Here is a 22,044-nt window from a genome sequence, read left to right as displayed (position 1 = left end):
TATGATTTGGCTCTCTGCTTGTCTATTGATGTTGTATAGGAGTGCTTGTGATTTTTGTATATTGATTTTGTACCTAAGACTTTGCTGAAGTTACTTATCAGCTCAAGGAGTTTTGGGGTTGAGACGATGGGGTTTTCTAAATATCCGATCATCTTATCTGCAACACAGACAATTTGACTTCCTCTCTTCCTCTTAGAATATCCTTTGTTTCATTGTTTTGCCTGATCGCCTGGCCAGAACTTGCAATACTATGTTGAATAGGAGTGGTGAGACAGGGCATCCTGTCTTGTACTGATTTTTAAAGGGAATGCTTCCAGCTTTTGCCAATTCAATATGATATTGGCTGTGGGTTTTTCATAAATAGCTCTTATGATTTTGAGATATGTTCCTTCAATACCCATTTTATTGAGAGTTTTTAACCTGAAGGGATATTGAATTTTATTGAAGGCCTTTTCTGCATCTATTGAGATAATCTATTGAGATAATCTGCATCCATTGAGATAACCAAGACAAATTTTTGTCATTGGTTCTGTTTATATGATGGATTATGTTTATTGATTTGCATATGTTGAACCAGCCTTGTATCCCAGGGATGAAGCCAACTTGATGGTGGTGGATACGTTTTTTGATGTGCTTCTGGATTCAGTTTGCCAGTATTGTATTGAGGATTTTTGCATCAATGTTTGTCAGGGATATTGGCCTGAAATTTTCTTTTTTTGTTGTTTCTCTGCCAGGTTTTGGTATCAGGATGATTCTGGCCTCATAAAATGAGTTAGTGAGGAGTCCCTCTTTTTCTATTGCTTGGAATAGTTTCAGAAGGAATGGTACCAGCTCCTCTTTGTACCTCTGGTAGAATTCGGCTGTGAATTCGTCTGGTCCTGGGCTTTTTTTGGTTGGTAGGCTATTAATTACTGCCTCAATTTCAGAACATATTATTGGTCTATTCGGGGATTTGACTTCTTCCAGGTTTAGTCTTGGGAGGGTGTATGTGTCCAGGAATTTATCAATTTCTTCTAGATTTTCTAGTTTATTAGTGCAGAGGTGTTTATAGTATTCTCTGATGGTAGCTTGTATTTCTGTGGGATCAGTGGTGATCTCCCTTTATCATTTTTTATTGTGTCTATTTGATTATTCTCTCTTTTATTCTTTATTAGTCTGGCTAGTGGTCTATTTTGTTAATGTTTTCAAAAAACCAGCCCTTGGATTCATTGATTTTTATAAGGGATTTTCATGTCACTATCTCCTTCTGTTCTGCTCTGATCTTAGTTATTTCTTGTCGTCTGCTAGTTTTGAATTTGTTTGCTCTTGCTTCTCTAGTTCTTTAAATTGTGATTGATAGGGTGTTGATTTTAGATCTTTCTCACTTTCTCTTGTGGGCATTTAGTGCTATAAATTTCCCTCTAAACACTGCTTTAGCTGTATCCCAGAGATTCTTGTACATTGTGTCTTTGTTCTCATTGGTTTCAAAGAACTTATTTATTTCTGCCTTAATTTTGTTATTTACCCAATAGTCATTCAGGAGCAGATTGTTCACTTTCTATGTAGTTGTTTGCTAATCCTGAGCTCTAATTTGTTTGCACTGTGGTCTGAGAGACTGTTTGTTATTATTTCTGTTCTTTTGTATTTGCTAAGGAGTGTTTTACTTCCAATTATGTGGTCAATTTTAGAATAAGTGTGATGTGGTGCTGAGAAGAATGTATATTCTGTTGATCTGGGGTGGAGAGTTCTGTCGATGTCTATTAGGTCTGCATGGTCCAGAGCTGAGTTCAAGTCCTGAATATCCTTGTTAATTTTCTGTCTCGTTGATCTGTCTAATATTGACAGTGGGGTGTTAAGGTCTCCCACTCTTCTTTGTTGGTTTAAAGTCTGTTTTATCAGAGACTAGGATTGCAATCCCTGCTTTTTCTTTTTTTTTTTTTTTTTGGCTTTCTATTTGGTATATTTTCCTTCATCCCTTTATTTTCAGCCTATGTGTGTCTTTGCACATGAGATAGGTCTCCTGAATTTAGGACTCCAATGGGTCTTGAGTCTTTATCAAATTTGCCAGTTTGTGTCTTTTAATTGGGGCATTTAGTCCATTTACATTTAAGGTTAATATTGTTATGTGTGAGTTTGATCCTGTCATCATGATGCTAGTTGGTTATTTTGCACACTAGTTGATGCAGTTTCTTCATAGTGTCATTGATCTTTATATTTTGGTGTATTTTTGCAGTGGCTAGTATCAGCTTTTCCTTTCCATATTTAGTGCTTCCTTCAGGACTCTTCCAAGACAGGTCTGGTGGTGATGAAATTCCTCAACATTTGCTTGTCTGGAAAGGATTTTATTTCCCCTTTGCTTATGAAGTATAGTTTGACTGGATATGAAATTCAATATGATATGATATGAAATTGGTTTGAAAATTCTTTAAGAATGTCAAATATTGGCCCCACTCTCTTCTGACTTGTAGGGTTTCAGCTAAGAGGTTCACTGATAGTCTGATGGACTTCCCTTTGTTGGTAACCTGGCCTTTCTTTCTGATTTCTCTAAATATTTTTATCTTTCATTTCGGCCTTGGAGGCTCTGATAATTATGTGTCTTGGGGTTAATCCTCTCATGGAGTATCTTGCTGTTCTCTATATTTCCTGAATTTGAATGTTGGCCTGTCTTGCTAAGTTGGGGAAATGCTGCTGGATAGTATCCAGAAGTGTGTTTTCCAGCTTGTTTCCATTCTCCTCATCTCGTTATGTACTCTAATCAATTATGGGTTCTGTCTTTTTACATAGTCCCTATTTCTCAGAAGCTTTGTTCATTCCTTTTCATTCTTTTTTCTCTAATCTGCCTGTATGCCTTATTTCAGCAACATGGTTTTCAAACTGTGACATCCTTTCTAATATTGACAGTGGGGGCGTTAAGGCCTCCCACTATTATTGTGTGGGCGTCTTAAGTCTCTTTGTAGGTCTCTAAGAACTTGCTTTATGAATCTGAGTGCTCCTTTATTGGGTGCATAGAATCACTTGGTCGATTCAGCTGTTGATACTTGTGTATGCTTTACAAAGTTCTTGTGTTGTGTGTTTCAGCTCCATCAGGTCATTTATATCCCTCTCTAGATTGGTTACTCTACATAGCACCTCCTCTAACCTTTTACCAAGGTTCTTAGCTTCTTTGCATTGGGTTAGAACATGTTCCTTTAGCTCAGTGGAGTTTGTTATTACTCATCGTCTGAAGCCTACTGTTGTCAATTTCTTCTTATCCTTTGTCCAGTTCTGTGCCCTTGCCAGAGAAGCATTGCAGTCATTTGGAGGCACTCTGGCCTTTTGGGTTTTCAGCATTTTTTTGTTGATTCTTTCTGATTTTAATGAGTTTGTCTAGTTTCGATCTTTGAGACTGCTGACCCTTAGATGGGGTTTTTGTAGGGACATTTTTGTTGCTGATGATGCTGTTGTTCTTGCTTTCTGTTTGTTTTTCTTTCAATGGTCAGGTCTCCCTTCTGTAGGGCTGCTGCAGTTGACTGGGGGTTCCCTTCAGGCCCTATTCACCCCCACGCCTGTAGATGTTACTCAGGGAGACTGGAGAACAGAAAAGATGGGTGCCTGCTCATTTCTCTGAGATCTCTGACCTTGAGGAGCACCAAGCTGATGCCAGTAGGATTTCTCCTGCATAGAGTGTCTGACATCCCCTGTTGGAGGGTGGCGCGGGGTACGGGGGCAATATAATGAAGCAATTTTACTGTCTCTTAGTGGAGGGGGTGTGCTTTGCCTGGGGGGAACCCAGTCTTCTGAGCTGCCTGGATTTCTCAGAATTAAGAGGAGGAAAGGCTAAGTCTGCTGGTTTATAGAAACTGCAGCCAACCATGTCCCTAGGGACCCAGGCCCAGGGAGATGACAGTTCTGTCCCTGAGCCCCTGGCTGGAGTTATTGGAGTTCCTGCAGAGAGGCCCCACCCAGTGAGGAGAAGGCCTGAAGAGGTACTCTGGCTGCAGTCTGCCACATTAGACTGTGTGTTGGGCTGTGGGGGACACCTCTTGTGAACAAACCGTCCAGCCTCCCTGGCTCCAGCACAGGAAAAGCACAGCCTGGAGCTATAGAGATGCCTGCCATCTTCCCCTGCCCAGGGAGCTTAGTGTGTTAGGTGGCTATTAGTCCCAGTGCTGGCTGTCATCCCTCCTTCAAAGAGCTCAAAGGACTTAGACAGCAGGCAGCTGCAGCTGTGGTGCTGGTGGCCCCTACCCCAAGAAACTCAGCGGGCTTAAGCAGATTCTAGTTGAGGCTGTTGAGAATCTGTGCAGCTCCATGGTTGGGACCCTAGTCCTGGGTGGCATGGCTTCACAAGTGGAATCTTCAAATCCATGGGTTGCAACAGTTCCATGGAAAAAGCACAGTTTCCCAGGCTGGGTAGCACGCTGACTCGCTGCCTCCCTTGGCTGGGGGCATGGGGGCTCCCCTACCCCGTGTCTCTCAGGAGGGCCACTGCACCACAGTGCTGTTCCTTCCACTCCATGGGGCACGGCAACCGCCTAGTCGATTCTGATGAGAGAATGTGGATACCTTGGTTGCAGGTGCAGGATTCACATACTATTAGGGTTCTTTTGGAGGGGAGCCTGCGATCCCCGCTGCTTCTAGTCAGCCATCTTTGGACCCGCCCCCTACCACATTTTCTTCATCTATTCATCCATTGAAGGACATGTGTTAATACCACATCTTCACTATTGTAAATTGTGCTGCGGTAAACGTAGGAATTCAGATATCTCTTCAACATACTGATTTCATTTCTTTGGATATATACCCAGGAGTGAGATTGATGGATCATATAGTAGTTCTCTTTTTTATTTTTCTGAGGAAACTTCATAGAGTTTTCCAAAGTGGCTGTACTAATTTACAATTCCACCAACAGTGTGTAAGTTTTCCCTTTTCTTTGTATCCTAGCCAATGCTAGTTTACTTTGTATTTATTTATTTGAGATGGAGTTTTGCTCTTGTTGCCCAGGCTGGGGTGCAGTGGGGCGATCTTGGCTCACTGCAAACTCCACCTCCTGGGTTCAAGCAATTCTCCTGCCTCAGCCTCTGGAGTAGCAGGGATTACAGGCATGTGCCACCGCACCCAGCTAAATTTTGTATTTTTAGTAGAGATGGGGTTTCTCCATGTTGGTCAGGCCGGTCTTGAACTCCTGACCTCAGGTGATTCGCCTGCCTCGGCCTCCCAAAGTGCTGGGATTACAGGCGTGAGCCACCACACCCGACCTACTTTGTATTTTTGATTCTAGCCATTCTAACTGGAGTGAGGTATCTTCTTATTGTGGTTTTGATTTTCATTTCTGTGATGACTAGGGATGTTGAGCTTTTTTTTTTTTTTTTACATACCTGTTGACCCTCTCAATGTCGTTTTTTTGAGAACTGCCTATTAAAGTATTTTTCCAATTTTCTAATCAGGTTATTTGGTTTTTTGCTGTTATTTAAGTCCCTATATATTCTGCATATAAACCCCTTGTCAGATGTATAGTTGCAAATATTTTCTCCCATTCTGTAGGTTGACTGTTCATTTTACTGTTTCCTTTGCTGGGTAGAAACTTTTTAATTTGATGTGGTCCCATTTATCTATTTTTCGTTTTGTTTCCTGTGCTTTTGCAGTCTTTTTTAAAAAAAATCATTGCCCAGCCCAATGTCATACAGCATTTCCCCTACATTTTCTTCTAGTAGATTAATAGTTTTAGGTTTTACACTTGAGTCTTTAATTGCAATTGAGTTGATTTTTGTATGTAGTGAAAGATAGTGTTGTTTTTTGTTTTTTGTTTTTGCATATAGGTATTCAATTTTGGGTCTTAGGCCTTTTTTCAATAGATGACTATTACTAATTCAGTTTCCTCACTCATTATTGGAGTGTCCAGATTTTCTATTTCTTCCTAATTTAATCTTGGTAACTTGTATTTGTCAAGGAATCTATCCAGTTCATCTATGTTCACAAAGTTTTTGGTGTGTAATTGTTCATAATAGTCTCATGATGCTTTGTATTTCTGTAATGTCACCTGTAATGTCTCCTTTTTCATTTTATTTATTTTATTTATGTAGGTCTTTTCTCTTTTTTTCTGTGGTGAGTCTAAGGTTTCTCATATTTGTTAATCTTTTCAAAAAAACTGTTAATTTTGTTGATTATTTTTGAAAACTTTAAAAGTCACTATTGTATTTATTTCTGCTCTAAGCTTTATTATTTACAATTTGGGGTTTCGTTTGTCTTTTTGTTCTACTTTTTTGAGCTGCATGGTCAGGTTATTGGGAATCTTTGTTTTTTATTTAGGCATTTATTTCTATAAACTTCTCTCTTAGAACTGCTTTTGCTGTGTCTCATAGATTTTGGTATGATGTGTTTCCAATCTCATTTATCTCAAGTAATTTTTCAATTTCTCTTTTAATTTATTCATTGAATTATTGGTTATTTAGAAGTATGCTGTTCAATTTTCATGTTTGTAAGATTTCCTAAGTTTTTCTTGTTTATTTCTAGTTTTATAATATTGTGATCTAAAAGGATACTTGATATGGTCTCTGTCTTCCTAAATTTCTTAAGACTAGTTTTGTGGCCTAACATGTGATCTGCCCTGGAGAATGTTCAATATGCAGTTGATTGAGAAGAATGTTTACTCTGCAGCTGTTGGATGGAATGTTCTGTAAATATCTGTTATGTCCATTTGGTCTATGGTGTAGTTTAAGTCTTTTTTTTTGTTGTTGGTTTTCTATCTAGATTATCTATCCATTGTTGAGGCTGGGGTATTGAAGTTTCCCACAATTGTATTATAGTCTATCTTTCTCTTCCTTTATATCTGATATTATTTACTGTACCTATTTGGGTGCTCTGGTGTTAGGTGCATATATATTTCCAATTGTTATACCCTCTTGTTGAATGGATCCCTTTATCATTATATAATGATTTTTTTTTTTTGTCTTTTAACAGTTTTTGACTTACAGTCTATTTCATCTGATATAAGTATGGCTATTCCTGCTCACTTTTGGTTTGCATTTGCATGGAATATCTTTTTCCATGCCTTCATTTTCAGCCTACCTTTGTCTTAATGGTGAGGTGAATCTTTTGTAGACAGCGTACAGTTGGATATATTTTTTAATCCATTTGGCTACTCAGTATCTTTTAATTGAAAAATTTGTTCCATTTGTACCCACAGTTATCATTAATAGATAAGGACTTACTCCTGCCACTTAGTTAATGATTTCTTGGTTGTTTATAGATCATCTGTTTCTTTCTTTGTCTCTGTTTGTTTACCTCTGTGATTTGATGGTTTTCTGTGGTGCTATGCTTTGTTTTCTTCCTCTTTTCATTTGTGTAACTACTGTAATTTCTTTCTTTCAGGCTACCATGGGGCTAACCTAAATAATCTTGTAGATTTATTATTTTAAGCTGATAGTAACATAACTTTGGTCACATAAAAAATACCCTAGACTTTTTCCCTCCCCCGCAATTTATATTCCTGTTGTTTAATTTTTACTTCTTTATCTATTAGGTGTTCCTAAGCCACTAATTCTGGCTGTTGTAGTTTTTTATTTGAATTTAAACCTTTCATACTAGATGATTGAAAGTTTACATAGCACCATTATTTCAATGGATTATTCTGAGTTTGATTTATGAATTTATGTCTACTATTAAGTTTTATGCTTTTACAAGTTTTCTTGACAATAATTATATTCTTTTTGTTTCTAATTGTAGCATTTTCTCTAGCATTTCTTGTAAGGCCAGTCTAGTGGTGATGAATTTCCTCAGCATGTGTTTGTCTGGATAGGCCTTTATTTCTCCTTCATTTCTGAAGGATAGCTTTGATGGATATAGTATTATTGCCTGACAGATTTTTTTTTCCTTTCAGCACTTTAAATATAACAACCTATTTTCTTCTGGCCTGCAAAGTTTCTGTTGAGAACTCTGCTGATAGTCTAATAGGAGCTTCCTTTATATACAACTTGAAAGTTTTTTCTTGCAGATTTTAGAATCTTCTCTTTGACTTTTGGCAGTTTGATTAACGAGTACTTTGAAAAGGATCATTGTGAGTTGAATCTAATAGGGGACTTTTGAGCTTCCTGAATCTATTCAGATATAAATATATCTCCCAATATTTGGGAAATTTCTGTCTATTTTCCATTCAATAGGCTTTCTGTGTCTTTCTCCACCTCTTCTCTCTCTAATAATCCTATAATGGGAACATTTGTTCACTTAATGGTGTTTCATAAGTCTCATGGGCTTTCTTTATTCTTCTTTGTTTATTTATTTTTCTCTGACTGGGTTATTTTAAAAGACCTGTATTCAAGCTTAAAAATACATTCTTTGATTTGGTGTGTTGTTAGAACTGTCAATTGTATTTTTTATTGTATTTATTGAATTGTTCAGCTCCAAGATTTCTGTTTGGTTCTTTTTTATATATCTTTTTTGTGGTTGTTGTATTTCTCATTCAGATCATTAGTTATTTTTCTGATTTCACTGAATCATTTGTCTGTGCTCTCTTGTATCTCACTGCATTTTCTTAAGATCATTATTTACAATACTTTTTCAGGAATTTCATAAATGTTCTTTTCTTTGGGGTCTGGCACTAGAGACTTACTGTGTTGCTTTGAAGGTGTCATGTTTTCTTGCTGTTTTGTGTTTCTTGTGTCCTTACGTTGATATCTGCACATCTAGTGTAAATTTCTTCTGTCCGGTTTTATAGAATAGCATTTGTAGGAAGAAACTTTCTTTGGTAGGTGGTCCCAGAGGAGCTTTGGCTTTGGTTCTGAGTGGAGTCTGTAATGTGATCTTCATGCTGTTTCTTTAGCTACAATACTTGTCAGTGATGTCTGTGATGTTGTCTCAGAAGCTTAGTGTATGGTTGACTATAAGGGCAATAATGCGGTTTTGCTTGGGGCTGGGGCAGCAGGCTGGATGTTAGCCAGACAAGGAAGCTGCAGAGGGCCAGCAAGCTGTCTGGTGAGTTTCCTGCAGAGGCAGTGGCCATTTCCAGAGTGACTGTCAGAAGCCAAGCACAGATGCTCATGGGTGCAGTGGTGCTGGGTGGTTTTGCAAAGTTCTGTCTGAAGGGACAGGATCACCACAGGACCAGCTGTCAGGCCATAGAGGAACATGCATGCACTTGAGCCAAGCAGGCTGTAGCAAGCTGTCCTGGGGATACTGCTGCTGCAGGACCCGCTGTCAGGCTGTACATGAACATATGCAGGCGTTGGGGAGGGGAGCCAGTCAGGTTGAAGCAGTTGCTTCTGGGGTGGATTCACCATAGGACTGGCTGTCAGGCTAGGTATAAGCACTCACAGGGTTGGCAGACTGTGCAGTGTAGGTGCACATGGATGTGATGGCTACCAGGCTGTTCAGCAGCTTTCCTGCTGTGCAGGTTCACCTGTTTATTGGAAGGTTGTGACACATGCCACATGGGTTTGGATGCCAGGGTCTCAGTGTTCCAATCTGGCCTATGTTCTGGGCAGCTGAGGTCATGGTACTGTAGGCACTGTGGTAGTATGATGGCAGGGCCTGAGGAATGGAAAGTCAGTAGCTGCTGATCCTCAGGGCAAGACACACTGTGTACATGGGTCCAGGTTCAAAATAGTACTGTGCCATAGCAGCCTAGGTCACAGTGTGGGAGATGCTCAAGGTGGGCTCTTACACTGAGGCAATGCAGTTGCACAGACCTCAGCTACTCTCCAGACTGGATTTGAGGCCTCTGAGGATTAGGGTCTCTCCTGTAGCAAGTGTTGCTGGTGTTTGTGGTGGTAATAGGGACCACTGGGGATCTTTGGCTCATGTTATCTCCATAGGAAGAAATCCCCCAACTCTGAGCTAATTCTGGTAAGGAAGAGAGAGTGGTAGAGGTAGGGTGTCTTCCTCTCTCTCTATGGTATCCTTGGTGTCTGTACTCCAAATAGATTTTACCATTCCTCTGGTGCTGCCTAGCACACTACTTCAGTCACTAGTTTCAATATAGTGGTTTATTTGTTGCTTTGGTTCCTTTTTGTTGGGGAAGGCTGAGTGCCAGGTAACTGTAGTCAACCTTCTTTCTGACATCACTCTCTACATTTCTATTCTATTCTGTTTATATTATATTCTATAAAAAGAGTATAACTTTTTCTGATCATTTGAATATTTATCTCTGTATATAGGTGTTGATTTATAATCAGAAAAAAACCCTTTGCTTTTAAAACATCCTACTATTTATATAAAATGAAGAACAAATTAGGAATGAAATGCATTTCCTTTCTTTTTTTTCTTTATGAGTTATCCATATAACTACAGCCATACAAGTAGCAACATTAGGTCACTTTTTGAGTTTTGTCTTTTGCCAAATAAGGGAAAGATTTATCAGTGGATGCAGCATCCCAGCACATATTCCTTCTGTTCTCATGTATGCTTCCCTCTCTCCCCTGGCTTTCACAATACTGTCCAAGCTTCTGAAAGTGTGTGTGTGTGTGTGTGTGTATATATATGTGTGTGTGTATATAAATATATATGTGTGTGTATATATATATATAAAATGTTTTTTAGTTCTTCAATGGTGCCTTCACCAAAATCACTCGACTTTGGACAAAGGCAAAGCAGAAATTTCCTATTTGACCTGTGTAATGCTACCCATACCACATAACATCTATGAGCTGTAATTTCTGGATCTTTTAAATGAGGGAGATAAAAATAACACATAGGGATATTGAAAGATTAAATGAGTAACCTCTCTAGTGCATAAAAGATGGTAATAAATGTTAACTTTCTCTACACTTGCTTCCTTTCGATATTTTAACATTTCATTTCCCTTTATAAAACTATCTATACTCATATTTCCAATCGCAAAATACCAACTTTTACTTTTCTCCATTTTCTTCATCTTTAAGTTTGATCATTTATTTCCCTTCAGTTCAAGATATGAAAACAGTGACAGTCTTTTCTTTGTTCTTCCTAAATTCTTTATATCACATCTGCATTGATTGGTATTCATGTTTTACTCTTTTTTAAAAAAATGTTTTCTATTACCCATTCATAAATATTTAAATGCTCAGGGCCATCTTTGGAGAGAAAGAGAATCACTGTTTTGTATTTTTTCTATCAAATATGTCTAGTAATATAAAAAAGTTTTTAAAAATATTTAATTAATTCATGCAGAAATCATACCACTATGATAATTTTCAGTAATCTTATTTTTAAAATGTCTTAGTCTTTTTAATGCTCTTTTAAGGTCTGTAATTATTTTATCTTTTACAGCTATGAATTATAAAATCAGCACATTGATATTACGAAAAGTAGTGAAGTATAAAAACGTTAGAAATGCTAAATAAAAGCCACTTTCCTCAATTCATAATGCCACTCATCTCCCTTCTTACTATGTATCTAATTGTACCTGTTGAAGTAATCACTGTTAATGTAGGTTGGTACCAAAGTTATTGCGATTCTTGCCATTGAAAATAATAGCAAGAATCGCAATTACTTTTGCACCACCCTAATAGTTTCATGTCCCTTAATTATCTTCTCCTCCCATTAATTATTATTGCCTTTAAAGAAACACCCTGTGTTTCTATGTTTTTTGTTTTTTGTTTTAGTAATTTGTTGCGAAGACATACTGATCTTCAAAAACATCTTGAATAGATTAATGAACTGGCTTAATATTTTTGAAGACAGGGAAAGGAAAATGAAGGAGCCAAATATGGTTAATTAATTTTTACTTTGGAAGGCAAGCATGACAGCTCCTAGAACAGAAACTCCAGTTCCAAGATTTAATACTTAGTTTCCACCTTATAAAATAACTATATGCCCAAATAAGCTGAAAACTTGTCAGACCGAGCGAGCTCATGATAGAACCTGCATTTGAACAGAATGGGAGGTTTACCCTCAAACATTTTCTTACAAAATAATTCTTTTTAAATTTTTTATTTTTTTGAGATGGAGTCTCACTCTGTTGCCCAGGCTGGACTGCAGTGGCGAGATCTTGGCTCACCACAACCTCTGCCTCCTGGGTTCAAGCGATTATCCTGCCTCAGCCTCCCGAGTAGCTGGGACTACAGGCATGTGCCATCACACCCAGCTAATTTTTGTATTTTTAGTAGGGATGGGGTTTCACCATGCTGGCCAGGCTGGTTTTGAACTCCTGACCTAGTGATCCACCCGCCCCAGCCTTCCAAAGTGCTGGGATTACAGGTGTGAGTCACTGTGCCCGGCCCAAAATACTTCTTTATATTATCACTGATATTGCAGAAATCAAGATATGGCTGAAATTTTCATCGTTGTACCAGACTCCAGTTTTATACTATTCCAGTTACTTCTTAATGTCCAATCCCTTAAACTCTCACTCTTCTCCACTTCCTACCCCCTTCCTCAGTTGCCACACCTTCCCTAGAATCACAGTTGGTTCTCATACCTATGGCTTTCTCTTTCTCTTATAAGGTTCCAGTATAACTTGCTCTTAAGTTTATATGTTTAATGAGGTTTAATGTATTATTTCTTCCAAAGCACTTGCATTTTACAGAAAACAAAGGCTGAACTCAGTGGAGTGAATCTCTGATTGTAGAAATAAGACTTCAGAAGGCAAGTGAGGAGAGTATTGTTTGAATCATAGAAGCAATCTTTTGAAAGCCTCAACATCCCACCAGCTCCTCTTAATTGAATACTAGGACCCATGTAACTTCTTAGTGCTATAAAACAATCATAGTCCCTGGGAGAAACCAGAGGCTACCTCCTATTTTTCTAAATATCTATTTCTACTTATTGGGCAATTTAGCATAAAGATTCAGGGATTTTTGGAAGTGGAATAGACCATAAATATTTCTCCTTTGCTTTTTTCAACTAACTCAGGAGATTATAAAATGAATTGAGTGCAAAGGAAGTGAACTATAATACAGCCAACATAAACAATGTAAGAAGATGGTTATATTCCTCAGATTTAATTAGTATAAAATAATAATGATCTTCTGAATTTATGCATTCTCTTTCTATTCAGGATGTTAAAGCACATCACAGATTATTAAATAAACCTCTGATTCACCTGAATACACAGGATTAACCTGCAGATTTAATCAAGGAGGGCTAGATTAAAAAAATTATTGTGAAATATTATACCATCAAAAGTATTCATTTAGAAAATGAAATGCTACCTTTTGTTATACTATTTTCAGACCAAAACAAAATAGACAGCTAATAAAAATATGCTTTTTGGTTGTTAATAGATTGACTGCAGGATCCCTGTACCATCATTTTCTCCAAATGAGGGACTTAGATTAATATTCTATTGATCAAAATTGCTTTTCAAATGTAATCCATGTACATGGAATTACAAAATATAGACATGGAAAAATAGTTTACATCAGTCAGACTTTTTTTTTTTTTTGAATAGGAACTTTTAACATAGTTCTATTTCTGTACATAGCCAGGAACCTTAAACTAGTCCTTAATTATTTCTTTTATCTCCTTAACAGTATCAGTGACTAACTGTTGTGAATTTTGCTTCTGTAGCATTTTTCTTATCCATTTTTGCTCATCATCCTTGCTTCTCCTTCCTTAGTTCAGCTAGTTGTCATTTTTAGCTTGGACAGTTGCAGCGGGCTTCCAACTGGTTAGTCTTCCTGTCTCCAATCTAAACTCTTCCTGTCTCTAATCTAAACTCTTCCTATGTCCCTTTCACACGACTATTGGAAGAACCTTTTTTAAATAGTAAATGTGATTACCATGTGCTTGAGGCTGTTTAATGGGTTTCTATTGTATTTACTGAGTATAAATTCTAAGTTCATTAGCCTGGCCTGGTAGGCCCTCCATTGTTTAAAACCACTTTTCCATTCTCTTCTTGACAAAAATTGTCTCTTGCTACCTCTCTTTCCAATCACCCTGCACTCCAACCTACAAAACCACTTTTGTTTGTCCCCCAGGGAACTTTGCTGTAACTCTGTCTCTTTCTCCACAGTGCTTCCTGGAATGCCATTCTTAATTTGTCTTCTTGACGAATATCTCTTTATCTTTGAAAATTACAGTTAAGGGTCACTTCCTTCATAAAGCATTTTTTTCAATAATGTATGTAGAATTGAATTTTGTGTTTATTCTTCTCGCAGGGTGTTTGGACATTATTCCTCCAATCAGATTCTTCTGAAGAATTAAGCAATCCATTTTGTGAATATTCTTCTGTTACAGTGCTTAGGATATGTCATTTCTCCCATTATCAGAGTGTAAGCTCCTTATGAACAAGGACTGTACCTTCCTCATTTTTGTATGTCCAAGTCTTTAAATAAATGTGAAATATTTTATTCACCACCTAGCATCTTGCTTACTGTATGTGCTCAAAATTATTTTTTGTTATTGGGATCGTATTTTTAATGTATTTCAAGTTTGCAGCACTTATTTTAATTTACACTTATAACCAAACACTGTACATTTTCTAAACATTTCAAAATAGGTGGATCATAGCATTCCTAAATAAATATTTAACTGGGGAGAAAAATATGGGCTAAAACAATCAAAATTTGGTTACAAGTCCATCTTACAGGTCATGAAAGTAATTTAAAATAGTATTTTCTATTTTTGCTATGCATCAAATCACCTGGAACACTTTTGAAAAACTAAAGATTCTTTTTTATTTTTAATTTTTTTGTTTTTTGAGATAGAGTCTCACTGTGTCTCCCAGTCTGGAGCGCAGTGGCAGGATCTCAGCTCACAGCAACCTCTGCCTCCCGTATTCAAGCGATTCTCGTGCCTCAGCCTTCCAAGTAGTTGGGGGCACATCACCACACCTGGCTAATTTTTGCATTTTTAGTAGAGACAGGGTTTCACCATGTTGGCCAGGCTGGTCTTGAACTCCTGACCTCAAGAGATCCACCTGCCTTGGCCTCCCAAAGTGCTGGGATTACAGGAGTGAGCCACCGCACCTGGCAAAAAATCTATACAGATTCTTGAGTCCTGTTCAGAATCTCCTTTGTTGGGCTAAGAAATCTGTATTTAAAACAAATCTTTCAAAGATACTCTCTAGTAATTCTTACCCAGCCAGCCCCTCAAAGAGCATTAGAAAATCATTAATTTAAGAGAGCTAAGGTAATTTCAATGCACAATCAAGATCAGAAATTACATCTTCCAAAATTAAATTACACATAATTAAATTTAACAATAATTAAAACATCAATGTATTATTTTTAGCATCTCTTTTTCAGGCATATAGCTAAACAACTACAAAGACAGAATTTGAAACTGAGAATTGCTCTTTCCTAAGCCTACTATTTTTCTTCTTTATTTTGCTACCCTCAGAAACTGATATGCTACTTTAAGGTATCAAAAGTAGCATGGTACTGAAATGTTACTAAAAATATTTTAATGAAAATTAAATATGCAAAATTATTCCAAAAATGTATATTCTTGTTGCTTGACAATCCAACTTTAACTAATTATACCTGTTACAGCAGCATGACAGTTGCCTGGCCTCATGATTAAAGGGTAACTTTTAAGAAACATCAGAACAGAAGTACTCTTAGAGTTTGAAAAATCTGGAATTAGTCTAAGTAAATCATTTCAGCATGGTGAAATTCTTTTAATCAAAAATTAAAATGTTATTAAAGTCAAATTTTTATAAATATTAAATCAAATTTTATTAAAATTAAACTAAAATTAAAATTTTAATTAATTATACTTAAAAATTTTTAAATGAAATAATGAACTCCTTTTGGTTTTCCTCCTCTCATTTTAAAATCCATGTACCATGCACAGAGCACTCTATAACAAAAAAAGAAAAAATCCTATCTACATTTGGCTAATGTAAGTACTTCATGTAGGTTCTGGACTTTTCTCCCTTGTTGATCCATTCCCATCTCTAGAGTCCAGAGCATACAACCCTATACTTCTTTCACAGGCCTGATCACTTAAGGCCTCAAAATACACCTAACTTTCCTTAATACCTGGTTACCACTGGTTACCAATTACAATGCAAATAGGCTATTGTGGATTGGGATGGATCAATGGACCATGCATTTTAACCAAGAAAAGAGGTAATGTCAAACGACTCATCTCATAAGAGGATTGGCTTTTTAATACATGTATTTGTTTAGTTTGTTCATGTCTATGTCCATAGTTTCTAGAAATTTAGACAAGTAGATTACTGGAAAATGGAGGCTCTTTTCAATTCTGCAAAAGCTTGGAGTTTATTTTCACAGTGAAGGCTGAATCGTGGGGCCATGACTAAAAGACAAAAAGTTCTAAAACCCATGTAGAACCACCTATTATGCCTCCTCACAATAACCATGTCCTTTTCCTGCCTTTGCTGTTCTTTTTCTCCCAAACTGGTTTTTGCATAACACCCCAAACAAGGCATTACTGGGAAGATGGTGAAGTCTTAGCTGAGAATGAATTCTAAAATCCTTACCATGGCCTACTGTGCACTGAAAAAGTGTTTCTCTGTGAGATCGCAATGACTCATCTCTTACTACTTCACTGTCTTATTGCTGCCACTCCTTTCTCTCTAACTTCCCTGCCGTTCATGAAATACATCAAGTCCGTGCCAGTCTCAGAGCACTGGCATTTCCGTTTCTGTGTCTCAAAGATACTTAGCTGAGATTTCTGCTTGGTTCCCTCCCTCATTGCATGCACTTCTCTGCTCAGATGCTACCCTCTTGAAGAGGCTTTTCTGAATACTTCATAAAACAGTACTCTGTGGCTACCAAAACTCTATCTGCTCTGCCTGCTTTATTTTCCCTCAGAGCACTTTTCACCTCCTAACCAATTACATATTCTTTTGCCATTTATCTCTACCCACTGAAATTGGAGTTCCATGAAAGTAGAGATTATGTCTTTTTGATTCAGGTCTGTTTGGTTTCTAAAACACTAACTGATGCACTAACCTAATTAATATATATGAATAAGAGAATTTCAGCTTACTAAATGCGTCAGTGGCTGATTTTTTAAAGTATAGGTTCTCCAACATGTTATCGTGTGTGTGTGTGTGCGCGCGCGTGTGTGTATCAGGTAGGGCCCGGCCCTGAAGCCCTTTATCCTCTTCCCCAACAAGCATTTACTCATTCCACTTTACACAATCACACACACATGCACACACTCACAGCTTGTATGTACTGCCAAAGTGATTGCTGCCAGACACCATACAGTTGGATATATTTAAGTCATTATTTACTTTATAGTCTGTAGTTTGAGATCTAACAATTCACTCTGCTTGAACTGATTCTGTAGCTCATCAGTGATGTTGCCAGTCAGCCATAGCATTTGGGCCTTGGATGATGCAGGTTTGCAAATACCCCAGAAAGTCTTCCAAAAGCATTATGGCATCTTTTGTAATTTATAACTTTCTTCCCAGTGCTATTGTAACCCCCTAGTGCATCAGTTGCAGATATTTCCTTCCTAAGTTTGCAGAGTGACTCTATGTGCTAGATATTAAGAGAAAAATTTGAACAGGACTGGGCGTGGTGGCTCATGTCTGTAATCCTAGTACTTTGGGAGGCTGGGGCGGATGAGGAATTCGAGACCAGCCTGGGCAACATGCCCAAAAGCCATCTCTGGAAAAAAAAAAAAAAAAAGAAAGAAAGAAAATGAGCCAGGCATCATGGTGGTGTGTACCTGTGGTTACAGCTACTTTGGAAGCTGTGGTGGGAGGATCACCTGAGCCCAGGAAGTTGAGGATGCAGTGAGCTCTGATCATGACATTGCACTCCAGCCTGGGCGTTAGAGTGAGACTTTGTCTCAAAAATAAATAAATAGTTAAAAATGAAATCGTTTATGTGACAAGGCACGATGTAGGTGGTGCTAGACAACCATGATAGTCAATCCTGACTTTGCTACTTGCTTAGTAGAGTTGTCTCACCACTAAGGTCCCTGACATTCTAGGACTTAGTTTCTTCTTCTATAGAATGGGAATCATTCTGTAGAATGGGGATCTATGTAACAAAATTGTTGTTAAGGAATAATAATATATGTAAAGCACTGTTTGGCACAAGCCAAATGGCAATTATTTAACTAGAACTAACTTTCATTCCCCACAAAGGAACTCAACTCAGTGCTAGAGTCATAGTGGGTGCTCAAGTACTATTTTTTGGGCGATCGAGTCTATCCTACTCCTTGGAGACCCTGCTATGTTTATCTCACTTAATTAATAGGACGTGAAAAAGAACCCGTTATAGTAGGAATCACTTGCTGTTCATGAATTCACGGTAATCTTATCCTAAAATTTGAAAATTATAATTTGTGTATAGCTAAAACAAAAACAAAGACAAAAAACCTGCACTAGGAGGAGAATGAGAGTATTGTACTCAGTGTAATCTTTCTGTCTCCAGATAACACTTTAAATCTTAGGAAGGGGCAGATTTAAATCACAGCTAAGATGAGTAATGACAGTCATTTTACTGAAAGAACTGTCAGAGAAGGTGAACAACTTTTAATATGTCCAGATGCATACTTTTAATTTTTCGTGCCAATAGGCAAAGTTATTGGAAATGATAATCTAAACAATATTTTATGGAATTATGTGGTTATGAGGTAATAGTCACATGCACATACATATACCCACAAGTACTTCTGTCTACAGCGAATACTTTCCCAACTATATTTACTTGGAATATTGTGAAATGTATGCCCTTTCCTTGAGTCTATGTAAATATTGGTCAGAGTATACAGCAGAAGGGAAAAAATGGCAGAAGAGGAAAAATATTATCAGAAAAATCTATTGTGACTTACAGATTCAACAGATTTGACTCATGCATCTGTTTTAAATAACTACAAAAACAAATTTGTTCCTTACAAATACAAATGTATACAGTCTTTTGTCATAGTTTAGAAATTTCTTTATCAGTAGTACAGAATTCAGACTTCCACTTCACCTTCCAGTGTAGTAAAAAAAACTATACTTTTTTTTTTTTTTTTTTTAAAGACAGAGTCTCGCCTGTTGCCCAGGCTGGAGTGAAGTGGCGCGATCTCAGCTCACTGCAAGCTCCGCCTCCCAGGTTCACGCCATTCTCCTGCCTCAACCTCCCGAGTGGCTGGGAGTACAGGCGCCCGCCACCAAGCCCGGCTACTTTTTTTGTATTTTTAGTAGAGAGAGGGTTTCACAGTGTTCGCCAGGATGGTCTCGATCGCCTGACCTCATGATCTGCCCGCCTCGGCCTCCCAAAGTGCTGGGATTACAGGCGTGAGCCACCTTGCCTGGCCAAAAATCTCTATAATTTTGAGCTCAAATCTCAGCTCAGCCATTGATTAGCTGAATGACTTTTAGGGACTTTTTCTCATTTCTTGATTTACAAAATGAAAATGAAGATAGCTACCAGAAAAAATTCATTATTACAGATTACAAGTGTATCTACACACACATATATGTTCGCTCATATTTACTTTCACATGTATATCAATTTCATTCATGTATGTATATATAAAGCCTTACATGCTAAGTGTCAATACATCTCTGTTTAATGTAAAATATAACCACTGTATAACATACACTATAGATGTTTTTTCAAATAGTGTAAATACCAGCCTTTTCCAAAAGAGAAGAATAATGTTCACTATGTATTCTCTTTATTTCAGGCTTATGAAAAAATTGCTTACCTCCTCACCAATTTAGGTAAGTCCATTTTTCTTCATTCCTTAGTCAGAAAATAACATATGGGCATGTCAATCTGTAGTTACTTTATATAATGTAGCATTTTAATAACTGCAATTATTTAAGTATTTACCAATAAAAAGGACAGGGGTAGTACAGGAAGTTGGTCTATATTGAATAATAAGAGAGAGGCAATGCATGTACTTACAAAATATTTTTACTAGAAATCAGCACACCTACTTCTTCCTACTTAGGAGTGCTTGCTTCTCCAACTTTTCAGTTCTTCGGGTTTTTCCTCAATATTTATGTTTTATCAAAGTGTTATACTACATGTACACATTTTAAAATCCAAAACAGTATTAAGAGATTTACAATGAAAACCAATCCTTTACCACATCACCCATTCCTAGTTTCTATGCCAAAGGAACTACTTTTTAACTGTTTTTCCTTTCTTTTTTTTTTTTTTTTTTTAAATGGAGTCTTGCTCTATCGCCCAGGCTGGAGTGCAGTGGCGCGATCTCGGCTCACTGCAAGCTCCGCCTCCCGGCTTCACGCCATTCTCCTGCCTCAGCCTCCCAAGTAGCTGGGACTACAGGTCCCCGCCACCTCGCCCGGCTAATTTTTTGTACTTTTAGTAGAGACGGGGTTTCACCGTGTTAGTCAGAATGGTCTCCATCTCCTGACCTTGTGACCAACCGGCCTCGGCCTCTCAAAATGCTGGGATTACAGGCGTGAGCCACCGCGCCTGGCTACTTTTTAATATTTTTATCTGTTTTTTTTGTTATTTCCCACCATGTTTCCATGTAATATCATTCTATGGCCATTATTGGATTTTATCTTTTGATAACTATTGCCTTCCCATTATAAAAGTATGAATTATTAAGACTTAGGTCTTAATGTTCCCTGCAGTGCCTGTCCCCCCACACTCCATCTTTCATTATCTGATAAATACAGTTATTTCTCCTCCTTCCAAGGTGGATATATCAGCATTTTTAGCCAAATTAATCATTAGTCTTCACGTCATTATGTCTCTATAACTATTTTCATACCTACAGCATGGTATATTCTATAATTGTGTATGTGTTTTATGCCATTTCTGTATTTTTTAAGCTAATAATGACCCCTTTTTTTGCTTTTTTTTTTAACGTACTTTTCTTTATTTATCCCAAAGGTTTTGCCAAGACTCTTAAATTTTCTCTGAATATATTCAAACACATCAAGTATTATACAAACTTGATTTTCTTCTTAGAGTTACCCTCTCAAGCTGTCTCCTCCAGACTAGATGGGTTATTTTCTAGGCTTGTAGCCAACTGCATCTAGACTTAACTTTCATAAGCACTCTGGAAATTCCTTTTATATTTTTCTATAATTTCGATACTATTTACTAAATCCTATGTCTTATTCCTTCTTGGCTCAATTCCTTATTTTGCTATTTGTAAGTAAGCTTCTTAAAACTTTGTGTATCTGAAAATGTCTCTATTCTAGCCTCAAACTTGATATCCAGTGTTCCTGGGTATGAAATTCTATCTTAGAAATACTGACCCCTTTGAATCTTGAAGGAACTTCATTTTCTTCTGGATTCCAGCATTGTTACTGAGAGCTCTGCTACCATTCCTATTCGCAGTCCTTTGCACAGGACCTGTTTTGATTTTTTTTTATTTGTTTATACTCTAGCATAATTTTGAATCTTTTCTCATTTTGAGATTTCACAATGATGTACTTTGGTGAAAACTTTTTATCATCTGTTATGCCGGATACTTAGTGCATCCCATCAATTATTGATATCCACTGTGTCCTTTGGGAAGCAGACACTGAGATGGAGTTAGTAATGCAAGAAATTTCTTAGGGGAAAACTCCTGAGGAAGGGAGCAGGACTGGATAAGAAGAGCCTCAGACAACAATGCAGATCTGATGGTTTTAACCAATCCAATGGTGAGCTCTAGAACAAATATTTCAAATAAAGATTTAGAGGAATCCAACATTGGATATAATTGAGTATAATTGGCCAAGACCTAGTACCCCGTCATTCTGAGTCACTGGTTGGTTGTTGCTTGGGAAGAGCAAGACTTGAGCATAAAAGCTGAGTCATAGGATGAGGGTGGAAACAGCTGGAGGCTTGGAAACAGCTGGAGGCTGTCAGGTGACTGTACTCCTTGCACCTGAACGGCAAGTTCTTACTGAGGGGAAATCCTAGTGGCAAACCTCTACTGCTGCCATAATCTGAAAACTCAGAAACTTCACTTCCAGGAAAGTTTTGTATATTCTTTGTTAAATAATTTCCTTCTTTTAAAAATCTTTCTGAAACTCTTTACATTCAGATGTTTCTTATCATATTCAATAGTTTTTTTTTCTTTCTTCATTTTCTGTGATTTTTGTTGGGATTTCTTCAAGATAACCTCAACCTTATCTTCCAAGTATTCTCGTGAATATTTTATATTGGCTGATGCTTTACATTTTCTAGAGTTATTTCCTGTTCTCTGAATGTCCTTTTTCTATGTCATCCATTTCCAGCCTCACAGATGCAGTGTCTTAAGTAGGCAATATAATGT

General features: G+C 37.4%; 1 protein-coding gene across 2 annotated transcripts in view; it reads left to right on the top strand.

Annotated features, from left to right (window-relative positions):
• LOC105463297 (anoctamin 3) overlaps nt 1-22,044 on the top strand; it is a 485,486-nt gene that overhangs the window by 427,661 nt on the left and 35,781 nt on the right. For both annotated transcript variants that reach the window (XM_071074951.1, XM_071074952.1), the window contains one exon: nt 19,480-19,516. In XM_071074951.1, the coding sequence (XP_070931052.1) occupies nt 19,480-19,516 (37 nt within the window). The remainder of the gene's footprint in view (nt 1-19,479; nt 19,517-22,044) is intronic.

Source organism: Macaca nemestrina, chromosome 12 (assembly GCF_043159975.1).
Source record: "Macaca nemestrina isolate mMacNem1 chromosome 12, mMacNem.hap1, whole genome shotgun sequence".
NCBI lineage: Eukaryota > Metazoa > Chordata > Mammalia > Primates > Cercopithecidae > Macaca > Macaca nemestrina.
This window is presented reverse-complemented; position numbering and strand designations above follow the sequence as displayed.